Source organism: Simochromis diagramma, unplaced genomic scaffold, assembly GCF_900408965.1.
Source record: "Simochromis diagramma unplaced genomic scaffold, fSimDia1.1 OVJJ01000315.1, whole genome shotgun sequence".
Taxonomy (NCBI): Eukaryota; Metazoa; Chordata; class Actinopteri; order Cichliformes; family Cichlidae; genus Simochromis; species Simochromis diagramma.
Window position 1 is genome coordinate 282,256 of NW_024386863.1, and position 20,969 is coordinate 303,224.

Consider the following 20,969-nt stretch of genomic DNA (forward strand, 5'->3'; position numbering starts at 1 on the left):
TGCATTATGATCAGTCGATGAATCTCTGCATTTCAGCATACAGATGAGTTACAGCTCAAAGTCTGATATCGCACACACACACCTGAAATCTTCCTTAAAAGCTGGAATTTAGTAACACCATCAGTGACCAATGTCACAGATGGTGTTACAGGATGATTAACAAGAAGCAGATCCTAAACACATCAACCCACAGAGACACACCTGACTCAGCTCTGCACTGACTCAAACCACAGAGTGAAATGGATCCATGAACATTTATAAATACTTAAGTGCAGAGGTCTCCAACCTTTTCTGCGCCACGGACCGGTTTATGCCCGACAATATTTTCACGGACCGGCCTTTAAGGTGTCGCGGATAAATACAACAAAATAAAACTAGTACCAGTACTGAAAAAAAAAAAGATTTATTCACAACACACGTGAAAAGACCAGGAAAACCGAGTAAACGATAAAAACGATAACAAAATAACGCTGAAAACCGATAAAAACCCTGAAAACCAAACATTTCACACCTGAGCCTCAACTCTCACGGCCCGGTACCAAACGACTCACGGACCGGCACCAGTCCGAGGCCCGGGGGTTGGGGACCGCTGGTTTAAAGAACAGCCTCACACAGATTTGTGGGTTTATTACTCAGATGTTTTATTGATATATGAAAATGTGAAACAGTTTGATAAACAAAGAATCATTATAGCAGTTTATGAACACACTGAGATCTCCTGACACCGAGTTCAGATAAAACTGATTTCAGTCTCATTGTTATATTTTGACTTTGTGGAGCTGTGGTGGGAGAGCGGCTGAAAGAAGCTTTGATTTTAATTCCAGAGTCAAACTTTATTGACACCTATGATGACAGACAGAACAGGTGGGGTTCTATTATTAAAGCATGTCAGATGAACAGGTAACAGGAAGCAGACAGAAAAGAGGAATCAGATGTTCACTACAGGTGAACTCTCTGTACACACACATACAGCACAGTCTGATTATGAGCTCATTGTAGAACTATGTGAGCCAATCAGCTGCACTCGTTTCCTTTGACGAGGAAGAAGGTTCCAGCAGCCACACCGACCAGACCGAGAGTCAGACCCACTCCACAGAACACAGAGGGTCCAACACCTGGATCAGACTGACCAGATGCCTCCACCTCTGGAGACAAAGAGGAGAAACTGTGAACCACACACATCTGTCTCATCTGTACCTCTTTCAGTGGTCTCTGTTTAAGTTTTTCTCACCATAGAATTTGGTTGCTGGTTCAGTCAGGGCCAGATGTTCCACTTTACAGCTGTACACGTCTCCCTGCTGTGGGGTGAAGTCCAGTCTGGAGATCTGGGTGAAGGTCCCATCTTTGTTGATGTAGGGAACATTGATGCTGGATCCTTGTGTGACTTTCTCTTTGTTCTTAGTCCAGGAGACGTTGACAGGAGCAGGATAGAAACCAGTCACATAACAAATGAGATAGTTCTTCTCTCCAAACTCCACCTCATCTCTGGTGTAGATCATCACAGCTGAAGGAGCATCTGTGCACAAACACATCAGGCAGAGGACGATCAATTTAACACAAATATGAACATGTCAGGTGGAAGTTTCTGTACACATAGTCTGAATGTGGTTAACGTGGAATAATCTCATATATTTAATCTGTTTGAATCTTGCTGTGTTTGATTGAACAGAATATATCAGTGCTGATGATGTCATCAGTGTCTTACTTAACAGAGCGTGCAGGTAAACACAGGTGAGGTCAGACAGGTGTTAAAAGTTTTATTTACCACGTTCTAGAGGGAAGTCCTTCATGCCTTTACGACTGTTCTGCATGTTAGCTCTGCAGATCTGTTGAGTAGCCACAGCTTGTTCATAACCTCCTGGGTAAGTCATAGGATCAGCAAAAGGAGGCTGAGGGTAGATTTCCTCCTGTTTGTTGAAGTCTGCGTAGGCAAGCTCTTCACCATCCAGTGTATACACGTCCTCTCCATAAGAGTCTGAACAGCCAGCGATTTTAATGTCACCGTGTTGACCTGAAACACATCAAACACTGATCAATAATCTCACCAATAACCTGGTGACAGTTTGCAGAGACAAACTCACCGTCAGCAGAGACACAGAGGACACAGGAGAGGAAGACGAGCAGCTCCTTCATCTTCATCAGCAGCTCTCTGACAGTTAAACTGTGAGTGAGTGAGTGTGTGTGTGTGTGTGTGTGTGTGTGTGTGTGTGTGTGTGTGACTGAAAGTGCAGCTGAGCTCTAACACACAGCAGCCAATCACAGAGCTCACTCCCCATGATGTCATCAGTGTCCAGGCAGACAGCGGCTGAAGGAGAACACGGTATGATACAGACAGCTCTGATCGATAATCAATATTTATAGATTCTCCAAAATAAATTTCCTCTGATTGCTTTCCACTCTGAGGATTTTCAAAATAAAACAACCTTTATTTTAATAAAAATGATTCAGTTTGTTTACAAACACTGTGAAATATGAGTTGATGTCTTATTTAATTAGTTCCCAGTTTAAAACACACCTGAGTTCATGTGTGTTACTGTGGAGCTGAGAGTCACAGCTGTGTTTGTCAGCAGGAAACTCCGTAAAACTTTTACAAACACAAAAACTCCATCATATGTTGTAGAGGCATCCATCAGCCTGGATCGGAGTCTTTGCTTGGCTGATTCTGGCCCCGGGCCTTATGTTCAACACCTCTGATTTAACCTGATCATCTTTCAGAGATTATCCAGAGATTATTGATCACAGGTACAGGATCAATAGTTAACATTTCAGAGGAGCAGCTGAGTTAGAGCTGAGGAGGAGTTTAAACTTTTTCCTCTGCTGTTTAGCAGCCAATCAGCTCTTTGCTGTCACACAGCTCACCTGTGCAGGTGAGTCAGTCCATCTCAGATCATTGTGGTTTTTCTACATCACTGATTTCATGAAAATGTGATGGTCATGTAAGATATACGTTTAAAGATAAGATACTTATTTAAACATGTAAGATATTTATGTTTTAAAGTGGTTGTCGACGTCCAGCATGTTTATTGTTCACACACTGACATGTTTGAGCATGAATATCTCACATGCTGTTAAAGATAAAAGCCTGAAACTTTCCTTCATCGTTCTTAACATCTCAATGAACCAGGACCTGTAACATCAAACAATCTGTATGTTACAATAAAAAAAAATCAAGCTGTCCTGTAAAGTCTCATGTTTGAAGACTCAAATGGGCCTCCAAAAACAAGAAAAAGAACTTAATACAAGTTATTTTTTGCTTGAAATAAGTGAAAAAAATCTGCCAATGGAACAAGTGAAAATTCTCTTGACAAGATTTCTTGAAATAAGACAGTGAATCAAGCCTTACGAGATCTTGAAATTAGCTGGAAAAACTCATTCTTAGCTATATTTTACTAGTGTTGTGAAGTTTTTGAGTCTCATAATGAGTTTGTGGTGCTCAAAAGTAGTATTTTCCCCTCAAAAAAAACAATTTTTCTATAAACCTCCCAACATCATCCTCATTATATATAACTTGTTTTCAGTTCTAAAAACATGACACCCATCTAGATTTAAGTCCAACACCTTACTTGAAATAAGATTAGAAATTGGCATTTCGAGACAAAATGTACTAAAGTTAGCATTCTTTTGCTAGTATTAGGCAATCTTTTTTGTAATAATTCTCTATTTCTAGTGCATTTACCCCATATTCAAGACTTTTACCTACTGCTTATGAGACAAAAAAACTGAGAACTATAGACTTCAAAAGCAACAACTTTATTGATAAAACCCCATAAACAGAGGGGACTACATAAAAGAAAGCCATTTTGCAGTGACTTTTTCCCCTGCCCAATCTAACACTAAGCACACCTGTAACATATGTGCATTGCACAGGCAAAGTACAGACAAACACTGCTAGGCTAAAACTCCTCAACCTGTAACGTTTATTATTACAAAGTGCTTTTAACATTAACATTTGACCACATTCTTCAAACAATACCATAACATTATCATTAAGGATGCACAGTATTTGATTTTTCAGCTATATCTAATATTTTACAGTTGTACTAGCCAATACACAATAAAGCAATTCTTACTTTTATACCAAACTAGTCAGTCTCAGCTTAGTCAATTTACTCTTTCACAGTAGAGCCTATTTTCTGAATAGTCCTCTGTCTAAACTCAACATTAAAAAAAAAAATTTAAAAAAAATAAATCTTAAAATTAACTAAAAGCGAGGCTGTCTCTGCACTGCACAAACCAAACACAAAATGCCGGCATGTTAGCCAATATTATTGTGCACCCTTAATTATAACACTGGACTAACCTGGCCAAATTACAAACGAAAATCAATCGCAACCAACATGGACTGTAGTAGCCGTGGAAGGAGAGAGGAAGTGCTTTCCTATAGTCCATCTGACCATATTGGCTTTACTGGCCAATAAAAGCAGTCCACTCAGCCATGCTCTTCTTGTAAGATGATGTGAGATCTCTCTCATGGATTTTGTCCAAGAGAACCTCCGTCTGTATGACGGAAAGCAGAGTGGCTACACACTTTGGGTATGTAAGGTGAAGGGTGTAATAGTAGGCCATAAGGTATAAAGCACCCTCGGTAACCAAGTCTTTTGGAAACGTGGTTATTGGCACATCTCCTACCGCTAGGACGCAGTTGGATGGACTCACAATCAGGACTGGGCAGGAGAGAGGACGTTTCATCAGATAGGTATTAGGGTCTTCTTGGTCCTTTAACACATAACACAGACATACTTTTGTAAGGATGATGCACTTTTGTTTCAAACACATAACTAAAGCTAAATTACAACAAAAGTTGAGGTTCTGAGAAAACACATCTGAAATTGCTACTTTTAATTATTCTCGATGGAATTACTGTTCACATCTGTCTAGCCTTCCTGAAAAACAGAAAACCAAGGCTACATTTAATTAGGTATCATTGAGGTGAGGTGTGCTACCACGTAATGCATCCATGTTTGTATTTACTGGTCACAGAGATCTAACCTGTGAGAACCCTCATTCCAAAAATGTGTTTTAGGTGCCTTTTGAAGGCTTAGAACAAATAATATGTGAATATAAAATACTTTGGCACTCATCAGAAGAAGCATTTTTTTAATACTGTTGTCCCAAAAAGAACAAAAACAAAAAACAACTGCTACATTTTACACAACTCACCTCAAGGACATGCACCAGAGCCTCACTCGCATCCCGTGCCCTCTTTGGAGGAGCAGAGGTGGATGGGAACAGTGATGGCAGCACATGTAGGATCTCAAGAGCCTGTTCAGCTATACAGAAAAAAGAATCATCATCTCATTACCACACTTAAACAAAATCCTCAAGATCAAAAAAAACAAAACAACAACAACAAATATTTGGCCAGTGACAACCATCGTGGATTGAAAAGGTGAACAACAACACACTAGCACATGAAAGTTAAAGCTGTAATCCATAGTTTAAACTTGTCACAGATTTCTAAAAAAAGCTAAATGGTGTAGATAATTGTTGTATACTGTGTTTACAGTAGGCTAATATGACTTATGCTTGAATGCTAACTACACCTACATTGACTTACATTGCATTAATGTCAGTCTGTAAAACTTAATGCTGAGGAGGGGAGGGGGAACAAAAAGGGATTTATCTTACATCGTATGTTGTGTAGTGAGCCTACACAACAACCTTTTCCTAAACTGGCCTGTTGGTTTGTATTTTTAGCCTTTTGTAGCATTGAGTCTGTTTTCCCTGCGCATAACTAGTAAAGGTGCGGCTTTCAGCTCCTTCAAGAAGGAGAGGGGGGGTGGGGGATTAGGCCTTTAAAATTTCAAATTCTCCTCCTCCTGTCCTCAGTGACATTACTTTACAGACTACTGCTTTAACATGCTTAAAGATCCAAACTATACTCTGATGACCAATAACACCAAAACATCATTGCTTACCTTTATCCATTCCCATTGGGGGCTTCAGCGTCTTTTTCCATACACCAAAAAACTGCACCTTCTGGCAGAAATCTTGCCATCTTCCCTTCAGTTCATTGATGAAGTTGGCATTTTCTTTATCCAAAATGCGATGAAGCTCCTCCATCACCTATAAAATATTCAGCATACCAATACAAACATGTCAATGCATCACTGAGGAGCAAGAAGTTGGTATGATAAACATCGTTTGGCTTGAATCACGTGGATTCAACAATGACTTACATGTCCAATGTCCTTGAAGCAAGGATATGCTTCTAGAACCTTTTTGTGTCTGTCCTCCTCGCGAATAGTATTTGAATCAATGAATGCTCTTCTGGCTGAAAATTCCAAATCCAGGAGCTGAGAGACATCCTGCTGGTTTGGGTTTTTTCTTTTAAACAAAGTTCGTAAGGTCTTGTAGTGTTTGGCCAAGGTTGCTGGACAGTGGGTGTCTGGACTGTTGATATCTGCAGGCTTGTTTGCTGCAAGACACAAAATTACATAAATAATGTCTCTGACTTTAAAAAAAAAATCTGTCATTAATTATGTCATTAAAATGACAAGTGTCAGAAATCTGCCATAAAAAAAATATAGACGATACTTTAATGGAATTAAATCTTTAAAAAAAATAAAAAATACAGCTCTGAACTTAACTATTAAATACTTATTCATTTTTCAAAATATTTACCATGTAAATGCCAATTTACATATGGTCATGCAATCATATACAATTATATGTAGGCACACAAGTGCACCCCTATAAAGATGTGCCCACACACACACACACACACACACACACACACACACACACACACACACACACACACAGCGGCAGTTGGATGGACTCACTATTAGGACTTGGCAGGGTAGAGGGTTCTTCTTCAAGTCGGTTTTGTGCTTTCCTTTTTCCTTAAAGACATAGCAAAGAGATATTTTGTGTCAGGGTAATACACTTTAAAAATTAGTTTGGAACCTAAATAAAAAAAACAGTTAAAAAGAGAAAAAAAAAAGCCTCTAGTGAGGCACATTGTTTTTTAAAAACATTACTTTACATGATATACTGAGTGGTTAGAGACAGTGATGTTGCACAGACTTATACTATAAACACACCACAGTACCCAGCTCTTTAAATTTATAATATACTGGCTTTTATTAATACCAATACTTTATTAACATTAATTTCCACAGAAATGTTAACAAACTGATGATAAAACAGGAAAAATGTGATGTAGTTATCATTTTCTGATGCCCATTTTAAAGCCTTTTACTTCTGTCATGTCAGGACTGTCATGTTGACTCAACATGCAGGTATATTTGTTTTATTTTTTTATGATGACCACACAGTTTGTAAATGTAAAGTTGAAACTCACCTTCTAACTCACTTGTTTTACTGGCCGACTCTGGGCTGCTCCTCCCTTCTGTGGACAGATCCAGAATGATTGTTGAGTCACTTGAATCCATTTCTTCTACGTCACTTGGCTGATCAAGACGTCGCCTCTTGGCAGAGCTGCGAAGATTAGTCAGTTAATCAATTAGTTATCAACTATAAACTCAATCAATTCATATCTTTATTGTATACTGTAGCCATTTTCATATATACAAAGTGTAACACAAAGTGCTTCTTCCTTTCATGCTAAAACAGGTGAGGAAACTAAAAGCAGGTCACCAAATACTTGATTGATCACATTGGATCACTTCTTTCTTTCCTTAATAAAATGCCCAAACATGATTTTAGCTTTTTTGTTTGTCCTCTACCGTTGAAATTAAAATTGTCAGGTTGTGGACAAAAGAAGACTTTTGGGGAAAAACTTTCACAACTTTCAGACATCGTACTGACTAAACAACTTATCAATTAATGAGGAAAATGAATAACAGAATTATCATAGTTAAAATTATAATTAATTAGTTGCAGCCTTACCTCTTTGAATGTCTCCCATCTGGAGTGGCTTTTTGGGGGGATCTCACATTTTGCAGTCTTTTGTTTAGCTGTGTATACACAGTAACCTGTATAGGACATTTAATACATTTTTCCAACCACTACTAAAATGTCCAACATGAAACACTTTGGTATTGAAGTGGATGCATTTCACTTACCCATGTATTCTTGATGCCTTGGTCCTGTAGCATAGGGTAGTACTGCACTATTCTCTTTGCCATTGCTGTAATTTCTGGTTTTGATGGGTATCTATGCGATTCTCCATCCCCTTTTGCCCTCAGGATTGCAATCATACTAGTCATGGTGTTTCGGATGAGCCGACATCTGAGCTCCTTTGACATTTTGCAGCTGCGCTCTTCACCTTTCTTTGACAACTCAAAGTATTGTTGGCGGACTTGCTCAAGCTCAGTGTCAGTGTGCAATACATATTCTGGATAGAATAACTTCACAACCTTTTCAGAACTTGTGCATTTTGAAGGAGTTGCATTTACAGTAGTGGATGTCTGTTGCTTGGGTGACTCATTAATGGAGGAGCTGGTTGAAGATTTTGAGTCATCTTGGCCAGATTCCTATAAAATAAATAATAATGAATAAAAGCAAAACGCAATTTTGTGTGTGTGTGTGTGGGAAGAGGGGGGAATAGTGAAGAGCCATTCAACTCTGCCCGCGGTTAAACTAGTTGTAATCGGACAAAAACACGACGATGCCAATTTTAAGTGGTGGTGAGTGACTGAGAAACTGACCTCCAGTACATCCTGACAGGCACACCAGACAGCTTTTCTCCGTAAAAAGTTCTCTGGGCCTGGGAAAAGATCCTGCAAGTCTTCACGAGACAGGGTGCCCATCATTCCCTCGCTGATGTTTGCAGCTATGAACACATTGGAAGAAAAACATAGCAAGATGAAATTATGCCCTACAAAGGAAACTGCATGAGAGATGAGACTATGAAAGTTGACACTTCATTAAAATTGTGTTGCTATTGCTAACTAGTTTAGTATAGAAATGTGGATACCTCATTGTCTGCTACTGTTTTTTGTATAGAGCTAATGATCAACATGCTAAAAAGACTGTACTTAAGTAAAAGTAGTGGTACTTCAAAATAAAATGAAGTAGAAGAAAAAAGTATTCTCCTCAAAAAAATTACTTAATTAAATTAAAAAATATATATCTGCTGGGCTAACTGCTGTGGAAAAATTCTGTTTACAGACAAATTGTCACAACTTTAGTAGCATTGTTGACCTCATTTTTTATATATTGGACACTGAATTTTTATCCAGCTTTACGTATTATTAAAGGAACTGAGCTTTTTGGAATGTAGTGGAGTACAGTTACTTCTTTACAAATCTACTCAAGTAAAAGTGTAAACTATAGTGCAGTAAAACTACTCTTAAGTACTTTTTTCCCCCAAAAGTTAATCAATTAAATGTAAATTGGTAAATGTTACTGAGAATTATCCACCTCTAAGGATGAATAAATACACTTGCATAAGTAAAACAAATAACTACAAATGTTCCTAAAATGAGGAAATGATCACATGAAATGGAAGGTAAAAAAATTACTTAAACATCATCAACGACATTATTTATAAAATAATGTAATTTGCACACTTCCGTGTTCATACACCTATGTAAAACATAAGTCCATTTAATCTGTTTAAAAATAAATTTGCATACATTACCCTTTAAAACCGACACTGTGACCTCATCCAGTCCTTCCATGCTGTTAGCCTACTTAGCACACTAGTTAGCTTTTTTGGCGTTAGCTTGCCTCGTCCAGTCACTGTTCGGCTGCAACGTTACACAATATAAACACACCAAAACATTTAGAACTTTCGAAAGGAGTGTAATATGTACAAAAAATGAGCACTGTATAATACATTTTAACTTACTTCCAATGAAACGCGAATGCAAAGAACTCTGGGACAGTAGTGGCAGGTACGTGTCTACATGAACTTAAGATGTCCACCAGATCATTCACGACAGCCAGAAACGAAGTTCGTCTTCAATTTGCCTGACATTTCTTTGGCCCAAAAATCCTAAAAGGATGATTGATTGGTTTTTAAACCAAACAACTGTCTTTGTGCATTGCAAATAACGTTAATTATTATAGGTTAATAAAAAAATTTTTACTTTATCCCCCACATTTACGACAATTTAGCAGGCGCGTTTAACCATGGTAACGAGTTATTTTACGGCACAACTGCAGCCCGCGCTACCGAATGAAACATACTAGCTTCCAACATGACTTGGCGTTGCTTTATATGCTACGTGTTTGTAGCATTGAGTCTGAGACAACTTTTGAGTCACATTAATACCATGCACAGCCGCAGCCCTGACTTTCGCGTGGTGTGTGGAATTAATGGCTGTCCGAGTGAGTACAGAGTATATAACTCTTTCTACTATCACGTAAAGCGGACACACGCGCGTCACCTTCTCGGAGTGGAAGCGGATGAGGAGGATGGATCAACCCGCCACGGTTTACCTGGAGCAGGTGAAAGGACGGCCCCAATCAACCAAACTAACGCCAGTTCTTCAGTAACTGACGAGGGCTCAAGCATCCCCGCACTAACGGTAAGTTATTTTAACAAAAGCCAGAGAAACGAGCTGCAGAAGCTGTAACATAATGTTAGCATTTACTCCGGCTGATCCAAGTACGTCCATTAAATGTGTTGTTTTTGACAGACTCATGTTGTACTTTTATTTTAACAATGATGAGTGTCGAACTAGTTGTTTCGCTAAATTAAGTAACTCACCTGAAACGTAAATGAGAGCTGTAGCAGAAACGCAAAGCTGCAGTCTTGTCAGACTGTTTTTGTTTTCAGTCATCCCTTCGTTCGCTCCGGTGAATGCATCCAAACTTTGCAGAAAGTCCTATTAGTTTAAAAAAAGTTGATATATTGTTGAAATACGTGTTGAAATCAGCTGGTAAAAGCCAGTCAGCTAACTGAATAGGTCGCTATCATGTTTACATATGTGTTCAAGGTCAATTTAAGCCATGTCCACACGTACACGGGTATTTTTGAAAACGGAGATTTTCCGTTTTCGTTTTAAAAAATAATCCCGTCCACACGTAAAGGCAGAAATGAAGGAAAACGCTGCTATGAACATGCCAAAGCAACAGGTGGCGATATATTCCTAACCGTGCAGAAATGTTGGCCAATCAGAAGTCTAGAAGCCTCGGTGGGAAAAAGTAAACAAAGCTGGGGCATAGAAGCAGAAGCAAGTGGTATGTGTGGACGGACAGTAACTGTGTGTATATGTAAGCATTTAAACAGTGCAGAGAGTAGAAGTAACAGTATTGTAGAAATTCATTTCACCGAAATAATAACGTGGCGCACAGTGTGACGTCAAAAAATGAGCACACCTTTGACACTGCGTTTTCTCCATTTTTCTGTCCACACGTAAATGCAAAAACGGAGTTTTAGAAAATATCCACCCTGGCCGGAGTTTTTAAAAATCTCCGTTTTCAGTGACCAAAAACGCCGTTTACGTGTGGACGAAAGGTGCAAACGCATAGAAAAATCTGCGTTTTCAAAAATACCCGGGTACATGTGGACATAGCCTAAGAGAATGACTATTAGGCAAAGCAAACCAAAATTACATGATTTGTTCAGAGTTACTGTCAAAAAAAAATTTAAACACACAAAAAAATACTCATCTTCACATTAATAAGAGCATTAAAGTCAATATTACTTTTATTGTCAGTATTGGTCATTTTTTTTAAAGGTGAAACTACTAAATATAACATATTTCAAATTGTCAGTAACTTGTGCGACAGTAAATAACTGACATAACTAATTACTTTCATACAAACCAATCAGTAAGTTATTTTGTATATTTTTTAAATGAGTAATCAGGTATAAATAACTATTTGCATTTCTGAAGTAACAGTAAGACTGCTGACAACATTAACTGTTACTTTTTTTTCTAAAACTATCTTTTGTTTTTCTTTTCTTTACCTTTTTTTCTTAGTAACTCAGGAGGTTATGTTTTTGGTGGCATTTGTCTGACTGTTAGCAAAATAACTCAAAGTTATGGACAGATTTTAAATTTTCAGGAAATGTCACAAATGGGCCAATAAACAAGTAATTCAATTTTGGGGGTGATCAGGCATGATCAAGGAATTTAAACTATACTGTACTGAACTCTCCATGTGCTTTGCTAGTCTTATTAATCTATTATCAAGTACTGCTTTGTTTGTCATTTTAGTTGTCATTTTAAAAGCTCAAATTAAAGACATCAGTCAGTAAAAATACATCTACCTTGTACCTTATGGGCATGAATCTAGCTAACTAATGAATGCAATATTGTTTGGTGATTGCTACCTATCAATGCAATTATTTATTTCTGTTTCAATAGATATGTTTTTGTTATTCTGTTTCAGAGTGGATTTCAAGAAGATGGAGAGGGTCACCTGAATCTTGACATTTATAAACATGCAACTGCATTTCTTCTTCAAGCCAAGGAAACCCATCGACTGACACAGGTAATTTATGCCATTAATTTTCCATTGAATTGTATTTCATTGTTAGAGAACCTAAAAGCAATATGCTTAACTTATGCTGAACAGTGCTCAAGCTATAACTTGGGCACTGTTCGGACCTGGCATCTTGAATAGATCATTCAAGATGTCATAAATGGACAGCTTTAGGTATGTGAGTGAAACACCTGACATTCGAATGTGTCTCCATGTACTTCATGGGTGACCACTCAGATCTCACTCCCCCACTATATATGGAAATAGACATGTATGTTGCATCCAAAATCTGCCTATCACTATATTTCCTTAGCATGAGCTAAGAATAGAGACAACATAATACACACAACACAAATTTTCAATTTGCATTTCCACCTATGATCCGATTCCTCAAAATGCATTATAATTAAGTGAATACAAGGTTTTAACGTTGCATAAGGCAATATTATTCTTTACAAAAAAAATTGGGTGGTGGGGGTAACTTATTTTGCTCATTGCATCGCACTAACTTTATGTAACTGAAGGTTTCCTTTTTCAAAAATTGTGTCTCTGTGAGTTTGCATGTTGACTGTGTTCTCATATGAATTTTGTAATTAAGGATTTTCCTTTGTTTTTTCCTCTTCCACAGAGAGCTGTTAACCACATCGTGAGTGGAATCCAGCAATATCAGGCCGTATTATTGGAGCACCTAAAACAACAAATGAGTGACATGATTGAGAGACATTCTGGGGACCTGGATCAACTAAAGAGTGATGCAGTGGGGGTATTTGACCAGTTTGTTGACCCTTTCACTCAAATTGCTTCCACCCATTTGCAGGACAAGACCATCAAAGAACTGTTAAAACCAGTTGAACCAGAGATTATTGTCACAAAACAAACAGTCTGTTATTCGAAGCGTGGAGACTCCAGAGTTCTTGCCATTAAAGACCATTGTTTTCATTACATACCGTTGGTGAAAAGTTTGGAGCAGCTGCTATCACATCCAAGAATGCTTGCAATGATTGATGAGAGGCCAAAGCCATGCAAGGATGGCTTTCTTCATGATTTCATTGATGGAGACATTTTTAAGTGGCACCCACTGTTTATTAAAGTCCCTACAGCATTACAGTTGATTTTATATACAGATGAAATTGAACTATGCAATCCTCTTGGATCTCGGCAAACAAGAACAAGCTGTTATTGATTTATTACACCTTAGGTAACATCAGCCCTAAGTACAGATCAAGACTTCCTGCTATTCGTCTGCTTGCCATGGTAAAATCAAAAGATCTTTCCCGTTGTGGTATAGATGAGATATTTGAGAGGATTAACCGTGACTTAATTGAGCTGTGTGATGGTGTCCAAGTTGTCACTGCAAGGGGTGAGAGGACAATTCATGGGGCACTCATATCTGTGTGTGGAGACACTCTAGCTCAGCATGAAGTGGCTGGATTTAAGGAAGGAGTGGGTTTTGCCTACAGTAAATGCAGGCACTGCGAATGCCACTTTGAAGACATGCAGGAAAAATTTAATGAAGATTTTTTTGTTAAAAGGACCATGGCCAGTCATAACAGGCAATGTAATGACATTGAGAAGGCAAGTACGGACTTTCTGAAAGACAAACTAAAAATAACGTATGGTATAAACAGGAGAAGCAAGTTAACAGAATCTCCTCACGTTGATATAATCAATCAAACCCCACAAGACATCATGCATGTTATTCTTGAAGGCGCTGCCCCATATGAAATCAAATGTGTTTTAAAGAATCTTGTGCTTTCAGGGCAAATGAACTTAGATTCATTCAATAGTGCAATTTTGTGTTTCCCTTATTCTCCTGTTGATGTGAGGGATAAGCCTTGCCCCATATCTGTCAGTACGCTGTCATCAAATGACAATAAATTGAAACAGTCAGCTGGGCAGATGCTGGTTTTGTTGAAGATCCTTCCATTTCTTATGGACAAAATTGGAGAAAATCATTACACACAAATGCTACGTAACATGTTAGAGATCATAAAAATTCTGTTTTCACCTATTATTGCTGTCTCAACTCTCTCCAGATTGAAGCTTTTAATAGAGCAGCATTTAAAACATTTCAAACAACTGTTTCCAGATGAAAATATTATACCTAAACAGCATTATTTACTGCATCTTCCTTCTCAGATTAAGGCTCTTGGTCCTACAGTGAGGCATATGTGTATGCGTTTTGAGTCAAAACATTGTTTCTTCAAGCAGTGGGCTCTGAAAAGTAGTTTTAAGAATATTTGTAAATCTCTTGTGAAGCACAACCAACTTTATGAATGTAGTCAGAACATGCATGAGAAACATACCATTTTTTCAAGTGAAGTCGACATGGGTCCAGCCAAAGAGGTGAAAAATGTTCATTATGTAGAAGGCAAGATTAAAGACTTCATTGAGCAAGTTGAACATGTAGTTTCTGTACAGTGGATTATGCTACATGGAAATATACATTCATGTGAAAAATCTTTGGTTATTTCTGATGTCATAAATGATGCTCCAGAGTTTGCACTTGTTAAAAACATCTATATTGTAAATGCATCTGTGTATTGTTTTGAATGCCAGCCTCTCTCTACAGTTGGGTGGAATGATCAATATTTAGCTTATGAGGTAGAAGTTCCCTGTCTAGCTCAGGCAAATATTTTTGTGGATGCTGGAAATCTTGTTGATTATACAGCATACCACTATGTAAACTTTAATAATAGCAAGTACATTCCAGTGAAGTATGATCTAACTGACATCATCAAACATTATTCTTGAGTCTTTTGTGAATATGTGGGCTGAAATAAGGTTTTTAAAGACTGGCAAAAAAATTGTTCTATTTACTTTTTATTTTACTTTTGGCGCAATCTGTTCAGTGAGGGAAACAATTTCAGTGTTTTGCCTCTTTTTCAATGTCACATTGATATGGTTTGACTGATAAATACACTGTGCTTAAGATACTAAGACTCATAATAATGCAATGTTGGGCATGATATTAACCTGCAGTTCTCAATAAAGTAGATTTGATGTCCTGATTCAAGTTAGGTCTATTTCTTGAAACAAGATGATACATCTTTTACAAATAACACAGCAGCTTAAAACGTTTATGAAATGCCAAAAAAGCTTGTTTCGTGTGAGATATGACTCAAAACAATATGTTTTCAAGAGTTTTTCACTTAACAAGATATCCAAGATGCACTGTCTAAAAACAAGTTCCTATATCTCACTGAAACGTTACTCTTTAGCTGATTATGGCTTATTTTAAGTGTGATTAGATATTTTGACTTGAAATAAGACAAATATACTTGGTAAGATTTTGAGTTTTTGCAGTGAAGAAAATCTAATTTTAATTAAACTTTCATGCTGAGCAAATATAAAAGTAACAAAAAGCAAATCATCAGCAGATACTCTGATCCACAGAGAACAAAGTTCTGCTGCTCGGACAGTAACCCTGAGAAAAATATTTAGTTAAATGTGTGAATATTTATGATCTTTAAGATCATTTCAGAGCCTGCTGACATGGACGAGTCTGATCAGGGACTCTGAGTCTCAGCTGTTCTCTCACTGGGAAACTGGTGCTCGGTTGGTGAATGTGGAGGTTTGATGGCACGTGTGAGCACTGTAAACTATATAAGATATGTTTGCAGACATCATGTGAGAAGCAGCTCTGTTGGTCGTCCCTCTGTTTGAGTCCTCTGTGCTCCCACAGCAGGTTCAAGTTTTCTATAACAGTCAACTCAGTCACCACAGACTGATGACAGTCAGGTGTGTCAGCTCATCAGACTGAAATGTCCCACCACTCAGCTGATAAACAGCACTGAGATGAACGTGTGGCAGGACTCCAAACAGATGCAGAACAGATCAGAACATCTGGTTTAACAGGTCAGACTGTGGATTTAGGAAATCATTGAGCAGGTTTTTCATCTCCATCCTGTTGCTGGATGAAGTCTTCAGGTTAGGGTGAGGCAGCATGGATTGAAGGAGAGAAGACAGTGTCACAGGCTGGGTCTCCGACCCAGCACTCTGAGTTTTCTTTGTATTTTTCTTATTTTTTGATATGTTATTAGTTTTTGTGTTATTTCCTATCTGTCTTTAGTTTGGGTTGTTATTGTTTATTGTTCCTTGGTTTTCTATGTTTTGGGGTTTTGGTATGTATCATCATGTATTTAGGTCTGTTAAGTTTGTGTTGCCATGCTTAGTTTTAGTGTTCCTGTTTTATTTTGACAGTGTCTTGTGTTCCTTGTTCATTATAGTTAGCTTTCCTTTCTTGGTCCTGTCATTAGGGTTATGTCTGTCAGCTGTTCCCCCATGTGTCTCCACTTCCACTGATCACCTCATGTCTGTATTTTAGCCTTCTGTTTTCTGCTTGTCATTGTCGGTTCGTCTGTTTATTTGACCTCAGTCACAGTCATGGTTTTCGTCTGTTATTCTACGGTAGTCATAGTCTTTGCCTGTTATTTTCCACCACAGTTATAGTTATAGGTTTTTGGTCTCAGTCCCTCTTAGTGTTTTTGTCAGTTTGCTTTGGTTTCCTGTGCCGTCATTAATAAAGGATCACTTTTCTGTTACAACTTACAACTCCTCGTCCATCATCTGCTTTTGGGTCCTGCTTCCTCACACATCGGCGCACCCTGCCATGACAGACAGGTTGGATCAGCTGTGCTGTCATGAACAGCCTGCTGTGGGTGGAGGGTGAGGTGGAGCAGGATGCTGTGGAGGAGGTGAGGCTCCGATATTCTTGAGCTCTCACCTGGAGGGGAACAATTTCCCTTCAGGAGCCTGATGGAAGTGAATTACTTGGAGATGGAGACCAGAGGCTCCTCCAGTAGGGAGACTTAGTTGATACTGAAAGCTGAAATACTGGATGAGAGTGAGGGGTGGAGTCAGGACTTCTCCCAGTGCTTCATCTTGTGGTCCTGAATTTAGATCCTGCATCTGAAGCCTGGCACTGGGTTGGTCCTGACCACAGGGTCAAGATGTTTTTAGCTTCACTGAGGAGTCCAGGAGCTGTTTGCCTTCTTCAGTCTGGTGCAGGGTGGAGGTCCTTGGTTCATTCATGGATTTTTCAGCTTAGACATTTGTGTTTGCTCTCAACAGGAACAAACTTTCAGCCTCATCATCAGGATAAAAACACCAAAATAGCAGCAGTCAAAATACATCTGTTCATTTTAACACTTTAATAAGAAACACAAGGATTTAAAACAAATGCTAATGAAGTCATCCAGAAACAGTTATTTAGAGTAAATACAGGAGCCACAGTCAGACCAACATGTGCTGGTTTTTGATATTTCCAGAAGCTTCCTGCTGTATCACAGTTTCTCCTGCATGCAGCAAATATCTGTGCTCACTGAGAGCTTCCAGTCTTATAAAACATTAATATGTTCAGTAAATGTGATTATTCTTCATACACTGTTTGTGATGTGTGGAGGGTCAGTGCTGCAGCTGCAGCAGGCTGTGGTTCAGTCCAACCAGCTGAGCCTGTGACACACGTTTATTTTCACTTCATAGGTGGATGATGTTCTTAGTTTATCAGTGAAGTAATTCAGGTTCACTTTAACTGCTCGAAGATGAATCAAAATCTTATCAACTATAAACACATGAATGTGAACTGTGGATTTATAAATGTGAATATTCCTTTTAAATCAAGTAGGAAAAGTCCACATACTTCACTCAGGTACACATGCTTGTGTTGTGCAGCAACAAGCAGCTCTTTGAAGGACATCCCTATCAAAGCTGAGTGAACCTGGTGCTGTATGAACATAATAGTTCAATAATATATTTGTATAAGGGAACAGGAACTGTTCATGTTTGTGTCTCATCTCTACGTCTTCATATCAATCATGTGTGATAAACACTGATACAAACTAAACAGCTGTATTTATGTGTTGTTGTTCCTCCATTTGTGTTAAAATGAGTCTAATAACTAAATACAAACTAAACCCACACATGTAAACGTATAAACAGTGTGGGTCAGGAACACGCTGCACCTTCATGAGGCTGAGCACACACAGGACTGACAACCTTTACAATTAATTCATCGTTTATTTCAAGCACATTTGTACATAATCAATGATTAATGAGCAAACAGCAGCAGCCAGTGAAGATGGAAATATGGATAATATGAAGCTCGATGTTTGGATCCTGCCTTCAATACAAGAAACAAACTGTAGATAAAGATGAATCATCAGAGGCTGGATGTTTCTGATCACTTTCATGATTTTATTGTGACTAAAGAACATAAAAGGCTTTTAATCAGACAGCAAAACGGTGGATGTATGCATGATAGATGGATGTTTGGGTGGATGGTGAAGTGGAAGTGGAGCCAACTTTAGCCTCTTTCCACTGACGACTCTTTTCAGTTCCTTTGTTTCCAGAGGTCCTGCAGCAGCTTTATATCATCTTCTGTTAAAGACTCTGCAGGTTCAGAGATGTCACAGTATTTAACTGTTTGTGTCTCTATGACTAAAGTCTGAGATTATCACACACGTGCTGGATTCTGGGTTCAGTTCTGGCTGAAGCTTTTCACTGATCTTGAGGACCCAGAGTTCAGAATCAGAATCAGAATGGGGTTTATTGCCAGATGTTGAGGTTTACAACATTAGGAAATTGCTGCGGTGCTTCAGTGCAACCAATAAGAATTAAAGTGCTATGTAGAAAGAAAGATATGTGCATGAGATATACATGAGATATATACATGAGAATAAGAATTATGAGTGCTACATAGAAAGATATATACATGAGTGCAGGTGGTGATCAGTGCCAAACATGTAATGATGCAGTGACACAGCGTAGGGTCATGTGTTAGTGGTGGGAACAGTCATATGGTTATTGTTCATGTGTCCAACAGCAGAGGGGAAGAAACTGTTCTTATGGCGAGAGGTTCTGGTGCGGATGGACCGGAGCCTCCTGCCTGAGGGGAGCAGGTCAAACAGACTGTGTCCAGGGTGAGAAGGGTCAGCTGAGATCCGAGCTGCACGCCGCAGTGTCCTGGAGGTGTACAGGTCCTGCAGAGATGGGAGTCTGCAGCCAATCACCTTCTCAGCAGAGCGCACAACACGCTGCAGTCTCTGTTTGTCCCTGATAGTGGCTCCAGCGTACCACACGGTGATGGAGGAGGTGAGGATGGACTCGATGATTGCAGTGTAGAACTGCATCATCGTCCGTGTTGGCAGGTTGAATTTCTTCAGCTGCCTCAGGAAGTACATCCTCTGCTGGGCTTTCTTGATGACGGAGGTGATGGTGGGCTCCCACTTCAGGTCCTGGGTGATGGTGGTACCCAGGAAGCGGAATGAGTCCACAGAGGTGATGGGGGTGTCAGTCAGGATGATGGGGGGGGGGGCTGTGTGCTTCCTGAAGTCCACAATAATCTCCACTGTCTTCTGGGCATTCAGCACCAGGTTGTTGTGGCTGCACCAGGTCACCAGACGTTCAACCTCCCTCCTGTAGGCAGACTCATCCCCGTCCGAGATGAGCCCAATAACGATGGTGTCATCTGCAAACTTGATTAGCTTGACAGACTGGTGGGTGGAGGTGCAGCAGTTGGTGTACAGGGAGAAGAGCAGAGGAGAAAGAACACAGCCCTGAGGGGAGCCGGTGCTGATGGTCCGGGAGTCCGAGACATTCTTTCCCAGCCTCACATGCTGCTTCCTGTCCCTCAGGAAGTCGGTGATCCACCGGCAGATGGGATCAGGCACATTCATCTGGGAAAGCTTGCCTCGGAGATGGTCTGGAAGGATGGTGTTGAAGGCAGAGCTGAAGTCCACAAACAGGATCCTGGCGTAGGTTCCTGGGGAGTCCAGATGCTGCAGGATGAAGTGTAGGGCCATGTTGATGGCGTCGTCTACAGACCTGTTGGCTCTGTATGCAAACTGCAGGGGGTCCAGGAGGGGGGCCGTGAGGGTCCTGAGATGGGAGAGAACTAGGCGCTCAAATGACTTCATGACCACAGATGTCAGAGCCACGGGTCTGTAGTCATTTCAGTTCAGTTCAGCAGTTGTTGAAAGTTCGGAGGTCAGACTGGCTGCAGAACAGCGAGCTTCATGAAGCTCAGACTCAGTGTTGGAGAACTGAGTCACATGACGTAAAGAGCAGCAGCGTCTCTGAGGTTTACCATCGGTCACCTGAACTCTCAGAAAGTCCCCGCTCTCTCTGTGCTTTCACTTCCTGTTCAGCCAGCAGCCAATCAGAAAAGCAGCTGCTGCTGTGTCAGCTGTTACTACAGGCAGAAGACTGTATGTGAACAGCAACAGAGACACACAGTCAGGCGCCCCCTGCTGGATCCACACTCAGTCAGATCAGTCAGAGTTTAAGGCTGGAATGTCCCAAACCAGTTTAACCAGTTTAACCAGTCTGACAGTCTGAGTGGAGTCTGCAGGTTTGAGTCACATCAGTAATAATCACCTGTCCACACAAAGTCTGAAAAAATACATAAATAAAAACTTAGAGCTGATTATTGCAGCAAGCAGCCAATCAGAAGCAGCTGAGTCATCAGTTACCAGGTAAAGCTGAACAGCAGCAGAAGTGTAATGAAATAATGTAATGTGTATGTGTTAGCAGCGCCCGGGGAGCAGTGTGTAGGGACGGTGCCTGCTCAGGGGTGCCTCAGGGTAGCCGTTCAGTGGAGTTGAACCCCGACCTTCCGATCA

At 39.7% G+C, this 20,969-nt stretch overlaps 3 protein-coding genes across 6 annotated transcripts; 1 reads left to right on the forward strand and 2 right to left on the reverse strand.

Annotated features, from left to right (window-relative positions):
- Positions 1-620: 620 nt before the first annotated feature.
- Positions 621-2,142, reverse strand: LOC120733275 (H-2 class II histocompatibility antigen, A-U alpha chain-like). The gene is made up of 4 exons (XM_040031376.1): positions 2,082-2,142; positions 1,766-2,011; positions 1,232-1,516; positions 621-1,145 (listed from the first exon to the last, which is right to left on the reverse strand). The coding sequence occupies exons 1-4, from the start codon at positions 2,137-2,139 to the stop codon at positions 1,015-1,017; spliced, it is 720 nt and encodes a 239-aa protein (XP_039887310.1). The 5' UTR covers positions 2,140-2,142; the 3' UTR covers positions 621-1,014.
- Positions 2,143-3,636: 1,494 nt separating this feature from the next.
- On the reverse strand, positions 3,637-9,954 carry LOC120733263. 4 transcript variants are annotated; one of them, XM_040031346.1, is made up of 10 exons: positions 9,761-9,954; positions 9,551-9,659; positions 8,616-8,740; positions 7,855-8,441; positions 7,319-7,443; positions 6,786-6,845; positions 6,180-6,418; positions 5,919-6,066; positions 5,161-5,270; positions 3,637-4,716 (listed from the first exon to the last, which is right to left on the reverse strand). In XM_040031346.1, the coding sequence occupies exons 5-10, from the start codon at positions 7,395-7,397 to the stop codon at positions 4,405-4,407; spliced, it is 948 nt and encodes a 315-aa protein (XP_039887280.1). In that variant the 5' UTR covers positions 7,398-7,443; positions 7,855-8,441; positions 8,616-8,740; positions 9,551-9,659; positions 9,761-9,954; the 3' UTR covers positions 3,637-4,404. The 4 variants fall into 4 exon arrangements, with proteins under 4 accessions (XP_039887280.1, XP_039887277.1, XP_039887279.1 ...); XM_040031343.1 differs by having other exon boundaries at positions 3,638-4,716; positions 7,307-7,443; XM_040031345.1 differs by having other exon boundaries at positions 3,638-4,716; positions 7,307-7,443; positions 9,551-9,639; positions 9,672-9,954.
- Positions 9,955-9,986: 32 nt separating this feature from the next.
- LOC120733280 lies at positions 9,987-13,531 on the forward strand. The gene is made up of 3 exons (XM_040031378.1): positions 9,987-10,442; positions 12,256-12,357; positions 12,977-13,531. Exons 1-3 carry the CDS (start codon positions 10,113-10,115, stop codon positions 13,529-13,531), a joined length of 987 nt encoding a protein of 328 aa, XP_039887312.1. The 5' UTR covers positions 9,987-10,112.
- Positions 13,532-20,969: the final 7,438 nt, after the last annotated feature.